General features: G+C 38.1%; 1 protein-coding gene across 1 annotated transcript in view; it reads left to right on the plus strand.

Moving 5' to 3' along the window:
* Window positions 1-1608: 1608 nt before the first annotated feature.
* The window catches only part of LOC124555191 (leucine-rich repeat protein 1-like), a 113597-nt gene continuing 103050 nt past the window's right edge, over window positions 1609-12155 (plus strand). Inside the window, exon 1 of the mRNA XM_047129035.1 lies at window positions 1609-1937. Within this exon, the coding sequence (XP_046984991.1) occupies window positions 1785-1937 (153 nt within the window). The 5' untranslated portion in view covers window positions 1609-1784. The remainder of the gene's footprint in view (window positions 1938-12155) is intronic.

Consider the following 12155-nt stretch of genomic DNA (forward strand, 5'->3'; position numbering starts at 1 on the left):
TTTGACAACATTGCAAAACGACTTCATGGAATGGACAGTTCCTTCGAAAGTGTTGGAAAACCACCGAATTTGCCGCAAATTAGCAATTAAATCAACTGCTCCATTGATTTTTTTCGTTTTTGTGCATTTATTTTCCTTTTGCTTGTGGGCTAGCGCATAGTTTTGCTTACTGGTAACACTATGACGTAGATATATAGCTCACTTGCTCCCGCTACATTAAAAACGAAGTAAGAACTGAAATAAAAATATCCGACCGCTGGTTAAATGCCCTACAAGACATTATCCCACAGATTACAAATGTATACGATACCACCCCCCTTTTCCCCCAACACACCGTATATTGCATTAATCTGGCCATTTAACAGCATCGAGGGAAAGAGATGACACATTTGGATGGAAAATTATGTAACAATATTTTATGCTTGTTAATGAAGTAGTAAAGCTAATAATTGAAAGAAAAATCAGCAAAGCAGCTGGTTTTGTTCTTTGGTTACCCTGTGTGTGAGTGGTTTTTTTTTGGTCCACCATTACCATGATTCACATTCAGTCTGTTGATTTCTTATTGAGTTGCACCAAAAGCAGAGTATGCAACCTAGGAGTGAGAACGCCAGTGTCCTGATAAAAATAAACAAGGAAATTGTTCTGTACCAGAGTTGTGTCAGAAAATTTATTTAAGAAGAGTGATGAAATTTCATTCAATGCTGTATGTCATATTTTCCAGCTTTCGTGTACTTCACTTACCTTTATTTCATATTCCTATCAGCATATGTTTAATTTCCTGTTTACTTTCAATTTAGTGTACTATAAAAAGCTGGTGCCCTCGCTCTCTCTCTCTGCCGCAAACACATTCAGTTTTTCTTCTCTATTTTGAAGCACATAGTATCTGATTAATGGAGGAATATTTCTAAAAAATTAAGCTTTTGAATAAAAGACGAAACTGTTCTTTCATGTTGCATAGTAACACACGAGAACTATATTTCAGTTTAAAAGACACAAAGTGGCCACAAATTACACAGGTGTGAGCATTCAGAAATGTGTAAAGAGGAAGAAATCCTAACTTCTAAATATTTTCTGAAGTTCAGCACTGTGATAAAAAATGGCCATTTTTCCATCTGTGGATTTAAATATCCCTTTATGTGCATAAATACACAAAAAATGACACACATTTCGCATAGATGATAACAGATTTAAAACATTTATTCAAAATGCTACCAGGAATATTATAGCACGACTAAGCATTCATGTACACAAATTTTTTCTCCTCACGTGTATATATTTTTGCACCTGTAACAACAACAGTAATTCACATTGCTATTACAAATAAACAGATAGTGAAATCCCAAAAAAATCCGTGTAATATTATAAGTTTCGAAGTCTGCAAATGACATAAGCAAATGGCAGTATTCCCAGATCACGTGACAATCCCAGGTTAATGTAGACAACATGGGTAGAACCCATTGCTCACTCCAGAGACCTTTATACCCCATGATCACAATCTAAAACAAGTTTCCGCTGTCCCGTGATGCGTCATGTCTGGTGGTGGGGGTATTCGTGTGCAAGTTTTCGTAGCTAAACTTTTATATCTTTGTATGTTCTTTGCAGTGGAAGTGCGCGCGACATTCAGTGTAGAGCTTCCAGGAATAGGAGCTTTGGTGTTTACTGTGGTCTGTCAGTTTCGAGTCGGTTCAACAGTTGGTAATACGGTATTGTTGTTCGGAGTTAGGCACATACGCCCAGACAATGTGTTTGTGAACGTTTGGAAGCCGTTCGTTTCTTGCGACGCAATGAAACTTCTTGGGTTTGTGGAAGTGGTTAACCACCAACATAATGTACCGGTCAGCCGATCCCGACACTCAACGTTGACTATATTCAGAGAGAAAGATGAGGCAGTAATGTTAGTTCAGCAGCCATCGAATAAAAGAGGACAAAGATACAAGGTATAACGAAATAATACTTTGTTTATATCTATTAAATTGCCATATTACCTTTCTCGTATTATGAAGAACGAATAATCTTAAGTACTGGTATGTACGTTTCTCCTGATCTGTATTGGTGTTTTGTTCTAATCATCCCTGCGTGGTGGAGGGGGTTACATTTGAAGTTACATCTGTAATGAAATTCATAATCCCCGGTTTGTAACCATTCCGCTGTCGAATACATTTTTTTTATTTATTTTCAGTTCTTTCGTGTGGTCAGTAATCCGACGAGTTCCCCAAACATTATACGCAGATATAAAATTATCTTACAATACTGCATTTGAACATGACAAATAGCTGTACGAATAGTCTTAACAGTAGTTGGCTGAACATAAAGATTGATAATAATAATAATAATAATAATATACATACGCACATACATAGATACAGTGACGTTGCGATAGTAAACTGTGGATGACTATGGTAATAATAAAAATAAATCATTTTTAGAAACTAGCTGTGGATTGAAATATCAGTAGTTAAATATCTAGGATATATGAATTAACATCCCGCCAATTTAAAGTGCAGTAAGTAAATACAAACATGTAATATCGGTAAAGATTTTAATTTCATTCTGAATAATTCTGCTTCATATGTTCGTATAGTAGTAGCTGACAGATTGCTATTCCCATATATGGCCATTCATGTTTGGACTGTAGCCTGTTATTCTTAAATTAGTTGTATATTTGAAGTAATTGCACGTCCTTCTAATGTTGTGATGAACATTGCTGCACTTGCATGCACCTCCTTCATTTTGTACAAAAATGTGTTTAGTTAATGTAAACAACAGAAATACATTGTAAGATGTTTGTTTAATAGTGCTCAATCACTGGCCTGCATATCACATTCTGATTACCCTTTTCTGTGATAGTGATGATAACTTCGCCCATAGACTGGTCAATCTGCAATAATAATTTAATAGTAAGGTGTTTGTTTACAGCACAGCCCCATAATTCCAAACCACAATTGAGATATAGTTAAATTGTGCCATAATATACGATTTTCAATGTTTTGCTGGTGATTTTGTTCGATAACATGTTGAACAGATATAAGCCACTGCTAGTTTTGCTGCAGTGTAGTTCATATGGTTTACCCATTGAAGGTTTTTATGTAGACAGGTAGTAAGGAATTTAACATTGACACTGTCTGTTGTTGAGATACTGCAGTTATTGCCCAGTTCTAGTTGATTTAACTGTTAGTATTGGGGATTTTCTTGATTTAGTATTTAAGCCCGGACGAATAAAATTGCGGTTGCATCTGCCATACCATGAGTTGCAGCAGATTTCAGTCCATTACTGTTTTTACCATAAAATGAAGAGAGATTCGTTGTCAGCATAGCTTATGGTGTATGAATTGGAAGTTTAGAAATATCATTAACATACACCACAAATAGAAAAGGATCAAAAATAGAATCTTTGGAAACATCTGATGTTACTTTATCACCGGTGGACCAGAAATTCATAATCTTATAATCCACTTGGCAGCAGAGTTTTGTACACTGCATTTGAATCATTAGGTAGGTGCACAGTAAGTGCATGGATGAGTTATTATGTTATCAGTTTCTTCGGCAGAAATTCATGGTTAACTGTGTCAAATACTTTTGAAAGGTATAAATATATGCCTGTTGGCTGGATACCTTTAAGAAGCCATGCTCTTAATGTAGAAAATCAATAAATTCGATAGTTGTACTGCAGTCTTTCCTGGAACCATCCTGTGTTTTTATTAGCAGTTTGTTTCATGTGGAGTGAAAGTAAATCTATTTCAAATACCTCATTAAAAGTGGGAGCAATGAAATTGTCAAAATAATTGAAGCCTTAGATACTGCCTGACTAATCTGATCTAATCTCAAACTGGTGATGATAACCAACTCTTCGAAATCCAATATGTGAGATACACTTCTCATAAAAAGAATTATTGTTCTATTTTCATCACTTTTGTTGACCAGCTTAGCCTAGACCATGGGATATACTACAGTGTGTCACTGTAACATAGCTCACAGAAATAATACTGACACAAAATAAATACTGGCAGCATGCTGTTTTCACATGAACGACGTCACACGCTACATCATCGTTGTATCGGGTAAAGCCAACATCTGGTACCGGTAGGCTCAATTAACCCTAACTTTCCTTGTTTCCCATTTTGTGGATGGTTTGGCTACACTTGTTTGTAAGCAACTTGAATAGATGGAATTTCAAATGTTGCAGTTGATGGTATCAATGAGTTGTTTTGCTGTTTGTGACATACATGTCTTAACTACAGCACGTAACATACAATCTCACCCCACTAATGATCTGTTCTCTAAGAAGTTAACTGCTTTTAACACTTAACGTTCATGAAGCCTCTTCAGACATAAAATCTGCTACTTGGGTGACATATTTTGGTATCAATTCATGTAAATCATTAAGCTGTAGTGCACTATATGTTGCAGAGATAAAATATTTAAAAGAATGTTACGTATGATGTTTGGGTCCATCATGAGTTTGCCTTCACATCTGTATGTTGGTCATTATCTCTAGTGACAAAGGTTTCTCAGTACTTATCACTTAGTTTCCAGGAAGCTGTACTTGTATTGGGACATAGTAGTATTTCACTGCTGTGAACTGTTTTAGAAAATTTGGAAGTTCTGACTTAAATGTATTTTTTAGCTGCCTCCTATTTTTGCATGAAAAACTGTTAATTTTGTTGATTTGTATAGCACATCCATATAATGAGTGTTCTGCCTAAACTTGATCAGTTTGGCTAGCTTTTGTAGTCTGATGTTATTTTCACTTTAAATGCATATTAGAATTTTGTCTTTCTTAAACCCTTTGGGCACAACTCTAAGATTCCTGACTTTGGGGACTGTGCATATGACAGATGCAGATCTAAGTGTCTCAGTTTTAGTGCACTGAATGTAATCCTATTCCTTCACAGGAATGCGTAGAAAGAGAATGTACAAACTGATAAAGCATGTCTACACGCCTCGGAGGGCTCTCAGCTATTTGTATGTCATTTATTTATTCGTGTTCCATAGATCCGGTATACAAAAGAATTGCATGGATATGGAACAAGTCACAATATAAATTAACACAGTAGCCTGCTTGTATATACCAACATATGTAAATTGCAATTGGTATATAAAAAACAAAGTATGTTAATAGTTACAGGCTTAGGCATTTTCTATGGTAAAACAGAGGTATAAAACGATAAAATAATAAATTACAATTTTCCATATTACAAACTATACATTAGCAGGAATTTGATAGTGCCAATTGCCTGAACACGAATTCCCATACTGGTGTAGGATGTATTAAGTTACAAAGTGGCAATAGCAAATATTACAATTAAAGTATTGCATCTAAGTTACAATGTTACATTAAAGAATTGATTAAGAGAGTAAAAAGCTTTTTCCAGAAGATATTCCTTCAATTTACTCTTAAATTTTGGCATTTCACTGGTAAGATTTTTTGTCAGATGGTAGTGCATTAAACACCTTTATGCTCGAGTAGTGTACTCCCTTTTGTATCAGACTCAAGTTTTGTTCTTGTGTCATAGTCATGGTAAGAAGTATTGGTTTTGTACATGTGTAAGTTCTTAGCTGAAAAGCATGTAAGAGATAAGATATGTTGTGAGGTCATTGTTAATATTTTGTGTGTTTTAAAAAGATTTCTGCATGAATGATTCCTGTTAACTCCACTTATAATTCAAATTGCTCTTTTCTGAGTTACAAATGCTTTATTTGCCATTGGTTGGTTACCCCAGAATATGAAGCCATTGGATAACAATGAATGGAAATAGCCAAAATAAGCAGCCTTAACAGCATCACTATTAGCAGTTATTGCTATAATACGTAGAGCGTAAGTTGCTGAACTAAGTCTTTTTCTCAAGTCCAAAATATGGCAAGACCAATTTAATTTATTGTCAATGTGGAGGCCTAAAAATTTTGTTGAATAAACTTGATGTATATCTTGATCATTACAGCTTAGACTAATGTCATCCTGAACTTTGTGAGGCCCACAGAAATGTATGAACTGTTTCATCTGAACCACTTATGGAGGTCATGGAACACCAAATTGGCGGATGATGCAATATCATTTTCAGGTGTTTTTTCCATTACAGGGGATGTATCATCTGAGGAAAGAGTAAATTTGATGGTAGGCTAGAACAGTGAGGAAGGTCATTAATAAAAATAAGAAAGAGCAAAGGGCCAAGCACCCAACCTTGCGGCACTTCTACACTAACTGTTCCCCAGCCAGATGAAGCTATTGAGCCATCTTCATGATTCAGCAATACCCTCTGCTTTCTGTCAGTCAGGTATGATCTGAGCCACATTCCCACTGTGTCAGTTAAACCATAATAGGCTGCTTTTGAAAGGAGGATTTCATGGCCCACACGGTCAAAGGCTTCGCTTAAGCCGCAAAAAATGTCAACTGAAGCCAATTTATTGTTCAGTGCTTCTAGAACTTTATTAGTAAAGGATAATATGGCATCATCAGTTGACAGGCCTCATTGGAAATCAAATTGGCATTGACTAAGAGTCTTGTGGAAATTCAGGTGTTCTACAATTCTCCTATGCATCAGTTTCTTGAGAACTCTGGAGAATCATGTTAAAAGGGATATAGGGAGGTAGTTAGAAGCATCAGTTTTTCCCCCCTTCTTGAACAGTGGTTTCACATCGGCATACTTCATTCTATCAGGGACAACACCTTCTCTAAGGGATTCATTAAATATATGGCAAAGTATTACACAAATGGCATGATGACAATGTTTAAGTACCTTAGTGGAGATATTATCAAAGCCAGATGACATTTTAGTTTGCATTTTAGTGATGATCCTTTTCACTTCACTGACTGTAACTGGGGCTATGAGCATTTAATTAATTTTGCACAGACCAGATCCTTTCAGAAGGTCCATAGCCTTGTTGACTGAACCCCTACAGCCAGTTTTCTTAGAAGCTGTTAGAAAGTGCTCATTTAAGACTGTTGCAACTGCATTCGTTTCTTTAATTAAATTACCACACTGTATTATTTCTATTCTGGATACACTCTCCTCCTTTTTTCCCAGCTCCCTTTTGATGACATCCCAGAGGGTTTTTATTTTGTTGTTAAAGTTGTCTATTCCACTTTTAATATGTAAGGTTTTGGAGCACTTCATAATTCTTTTTAGGATTTTACAATATAATCTGTAGTGTTCTTTTATTGCAGGATCTTCAGAACATCGTTGTGACATATATATAATCATTTTTTGTATTAGATGAAATTTTTATCCCTTTTGTAATCCAGGGTTTGATTTTGCAATTCTGGGGGTTAATTTTAATAGTTTTCATGTAAAATACTGCTTCAAAGAGGGACATGAATTCATCTGTGAATAGGTTGAATTTAATATTAACATTTCTTTCTTTGTATATTGGGCTGCTGCAAGAGCTGATTGAAATTTTCTGAAGTGTCCACATTGATTGTTCTGAAGGACCTAAAAACTGGTTTATATTTTTTAATGCCAGAACATAAGTCATTAAGAGTTAGCAACTGCCCAGGGTCTGACAGACCATTAAGAATTTGACATATACTACTAAGACTACTACTAAACTTATCAATAAATGTTCCAATTCTCTTCTACTGGTGTTGCCTGTAAGGAAGTTTACATTAAAGTCACCCATAATGACTAACTGCTTAGCCCTTGAATATATTTTTACCAAAACTGATTCAAGCTGTTTTAAGAAAATGCAGATTTTTCCCTGCAGGAGCCCTATAAATTGTTACCACTATAATAGACTTATTATCAGCAAAATTTCAGATCCACATGCTTCAAAATTAAAATCTTCACAATACATACCTAAGTCAAGTGATTTAGGAGGTATACCCTCTTTGACACAAATTATAGATCCCCCTTTCTCTCTGTTTGATCTACAGTTACTATCAGCTAAAGCATAACCTTCCAGATGGGGCATCAGTATGGCAGACCTTACATGGTGGGATGAGCACAGTGCCCCAACCTATTGCAGCACCTACTTCCTTTTCTGTACTGCAATCTCTCATCTCTTGCCTATTCTTCCTTCTCTTACCCTTTCTCATGGTGGCAGCTTTTGATATTGACCTTTCTGTTCCTAAGGTTCTGCTCTCCTTTGTAGGAATATTCTTTCATTCATGTGCTTCATGCTAAGGCTCACTATCAAATCAAACGTAGTAAGAATGGGTGCTGCATCTCCTCATTGGTAATGTATGTTGCTTCATGGCAGGTAAGGACTAAACTCTGTTGTCTTCTGGGATGCCAGAGATCTACAACTCTTCAGGGCTGACAGAGATCTACAACTGTCCAAGATAGTCCTGATTCTGACACATAGGATCTTGCTGAAAACCTTGTGACCAACATTGCAATGGTGTCGGTGTCTTCTTCTTGCGCAGCTGTCTTGTGGATGTGTAAGTGATAAATTGAAGACATCCCCCTCTCCTTTACCCCTCGGCATGTCAAATCACGTAATGAACCTTACAGACTCTCACCTTGTCTCGCATTGTGGCTCTGGGCTCTGATTCCATTCACAATCAGGTCTTATAGCATCTGACTGGTACTCAATGGCTCCATCTCCTCAGAGTCTTCTTTCATATTTAGTTCGGCATTGTCTTCTTTTCACATTGGTGAGATGTTATCATAATTCAGATTCTTAAATCTGGACAAAAACCCAACATCCATTGACAGTTACCAACTGATTACAAGAACATGCTCTGCAAACTGCTTGAAAGGATGGTTGCTCACCAAGTATGCTCTGTTCTTGAATCTCAGGGTCTTTTGTCCCTGTATGAGTGTGGATTCCAGGAGGGGCAATGCACAAGCGACCATCTAAGTAGGTTGGAAACGGCAATCTGAAAGGCTTTTTCTAAATGCCAACACCTCGTTGCTGTCTCTTTTTATCTACATAAGGCATACGGCACCTACTAGTGCCATCATGTTTTATGTACCCTGCATGACTGGGGATTTTGAGGTGCCCTACCAAATTTTTATTCATCGGTTTTTATCCCACCGGATGTTCTGGATTAGAGTTGCTACTTCACTCAGTTCAAAGAGAACAGCGCCTCAATGGGCTCCGTTCTGAATGTCACACTCCTCCTCATCACCGTCAATGGGCTGGTGACCTCTGATGGACTACTGGTCACCACGGGGTATATGTCAGTAACTTCTGCATTTGATACCGCTCCCACCCTGTATCCACAGCTGAATTCCAGCTCCGAGGTGGCATCCAATGGGCCTCTTCTTGGACCCTTACCCATCGTTTCCAGTTCTCTCCTGCAGAAATGGGGGTTGTGAATTTTTTTCGTCGTACAATGGTCTGTCCTGACCCAGAACTGTACTTTGGGCACACAGTGGCTGAACATTGTTGCAAAGTTTCTATTTTTACGTACAAGAAGCTAACTGGGCTCTCCCATATTCACTAAAGACTAGATGCATGTGAAAGTTAAATGCTCTTTGTTTCTTTGCCCATACCTCTTGCAGTGCAGAATGTGCTATTGTCCTTCGTATCTCCCAATCGGTGGTACAATCCCACTTTCACTATTGTTGCCAAGTTTGTGCTCGGTGGCCCCTTTGGCTCTGAAACTGTTAGACACAGTTCCTCAGTATGGAGTTTGACTGGCCACTGGTACCTTACAGAGTAGTGCAGACAGTCTTCTTGCCAAAGTGGGGATCTTCTCTCCCCAGTTCCGATGTTACCAACTCTTGCCCATCTATGCAGTCACCAAGAACCTGAAGTCTCTGTCCCTCCCATGAGCAGTTGGTATCTATTGCTTTCAGTCCTTCAGAAGTATAAGGGTGCTACCGTCTTTTACAGTGACAGGTCTAAAACCATGGATTGGGTGGTTTATGCTTTTACATCTCCTGCCAGTCAGGAACATAATTCATTGCCAGGAACATGAGGTCTTTTTACAGCAGAGCTGATGTCTCTTTACAGAGCTCTCTGTTTTGTTACATGGATTTCCCTTGACTGCGTTTTAATATGTAGTATCTCCAGACCATTTACTGATGTTACTCTTGTCACTGTGATATCTGCTATTCATGACCTCCTCTGTGAACTGCCTTCTAGGCTGATGTTCTCTGACTTGCAGTTCATGAATATCTTAGTGAATGAATGGGCTGACTGTCTAGAGAAGAAGCAAATAATACTTAATACTTAAGCTTCTCTGTAGTGCTCTCATGCCAGCTAAATAATCCTGTACTGAACTTTACTGCTCTTCTTTGGTTTGGTCAAACAATTATTTTGTAACCAACTTCTTTCATTAACAAAATTACATTTCCTTCTTTCAATGAATCTCAGCCAGGTATTTGCTTTTCCTACAATTAATTTTAAGTGTTCACTTCACTTTAGGTAGCTCAAAACAGTTACTCCTAGGTATTTTACTGTTTCCTGTGAGCTTTCCCCAGTAGTGTAGTCAAACAATAATGAATCTCTTTACCTATTTATGTGCAGTATATCACATCAATGGCGTGAGTACTGAGGGACCTCCAGCACGTTTTGCTCAGCCACTATTGTATGTCAGAGGCGTAATAATTCTTCATGCCCTACATGGATTTCTTTCTGCTGTTAGATGTGTGGGAGGGGTTGTGTACTCACACACATTGTCAGGCTAGAGAAAAGGAGAAATTACCACATGCAGGGGTAGGTGACAATTCAGCAAATCTACTGGATGCAGAACATAATTGTTTAATGGACAACACACATTTTGCCAGGCGAGAAGACACTCTTCAGTGCCCTTCTGCCAAGAGAATTTTGGGAATGGTTGCAGACCCAACACATTGTCACACTGAAGCGAAGTGAGACTTTAGCAGAGGTGAAAGTGACAAGTGGACAACTCAACAGTGCATAGGGCATCCATTCGTAACTGATGAAATGCAGTATTATAGGCAAGAGGAATGTCTACTGCAATATTGTGCACGTGGTTATCCAACTGTTGGAATTGTGGGTGGTACAAAATGTTTGACAATGTTGATTAACAGTAATTTAATTGACCAGAAGAATAATATGAGGTTGCCATTCAGATGTATGGACATGCCTGTGAGATAGCCCTGGAGAAAGTAGAGAGATCGCTCTTGAGGGGAACTTGTCATCAAAACAAGGAAGGGTACTTGTCACTGAGCAGGGGACACTGCCTGGTAAGGAGTTGAGAGAGCTCGCTTGGCTTTTGAGTGTCTTCCACCCTGCCATCAATGTGGGACATCTTGCTTTGGCCACCACCAAAAACAAACCTCACATTCTGACTCCATGCTACCTCATGAACATGCTGCCAGCTGTCTGCAGTGCATTTTCAACTACGTTCAAATTAGCCCAACCATCGTTTACTAATTGCACTGCAGATCCAGCATCCAAGTCTGCCTGACAATTCCATTTATCTCGTAGCAACCACAATTTAAAACCCTGAGAAGGTTGTTACTGATAATTGGCTAATTATTATTTCCATTTCAGTCATAATAGTAATTTGTAAATTGTATTTGTACAGCTGTGATCCGAAAGCACTTTTGTTTATAAAAATAATTGATTGTGATAAATTTCCACACATTCTTGCACCTGATGTTCCTAATCCTCTTATATAAACTGCAAATATCACACTCAAATAGTATTTAAGATACTGTGATTCATTTTATTTAATGTGCTGATGTTGCAGTAAAGTGCAGTTTAATGTAAGGAGCAGTCAAATGAATCACCGATTACAACAGGACAATGGAATGGTTCCATTCAGAAGTAATCGCCACACATATTAAGACTTTGTCTCACTGGGAGATGCCAGTCAGAGGGACACTGTAGTCGAAGGAGGTGGTCATCATTGCCTTACCAGAACTTTTGTGAACAGTTTTGGAGCTCTTTGGTGGGGGATATGTGGGATGTTTCCGCTGTTTGGCTTTGCCGTTTGCCCTTGAGCTGTTGGAATGCTGTCAGACGGAATCATCCTGTTGCAGTCAGGTGAAGGCTACACATCAGCGATTTGGTTGGGAAACAGTGTAACGTCCTCCATACAGCCCAGATCTTTCACCTTGCAATTAACTTATCTTTAGTGACCTGAAGTAAGACGTGTGGACATCAGTTTCAGTTGGACAAGGAAGCGCAAGGGTGGGTGCGGTTGTGGATACATCAGCGACCAGTCACATTCTGCAAAACAGAAATTGATTGTCTCGTCTCGCAGTGGGATAAATGTCTTAATGCATGTGCTGATTACT

Source organism: Schistocerca americana, chromosome X (assembly GCF_021461395.2).
Source record: "Schistocerca americana isolate TAMUIC-IGC-003095 chromosome X, iqSchAmer2.1, whole genome shotgun sequence".
In the NCBI taxonomy this organism is placed as follows: Eukaryota; Metazoa; Arthropoda; class Insecta; order Orthoptera; family Acrididae; genus Schistocerca; species Schistocerca americana.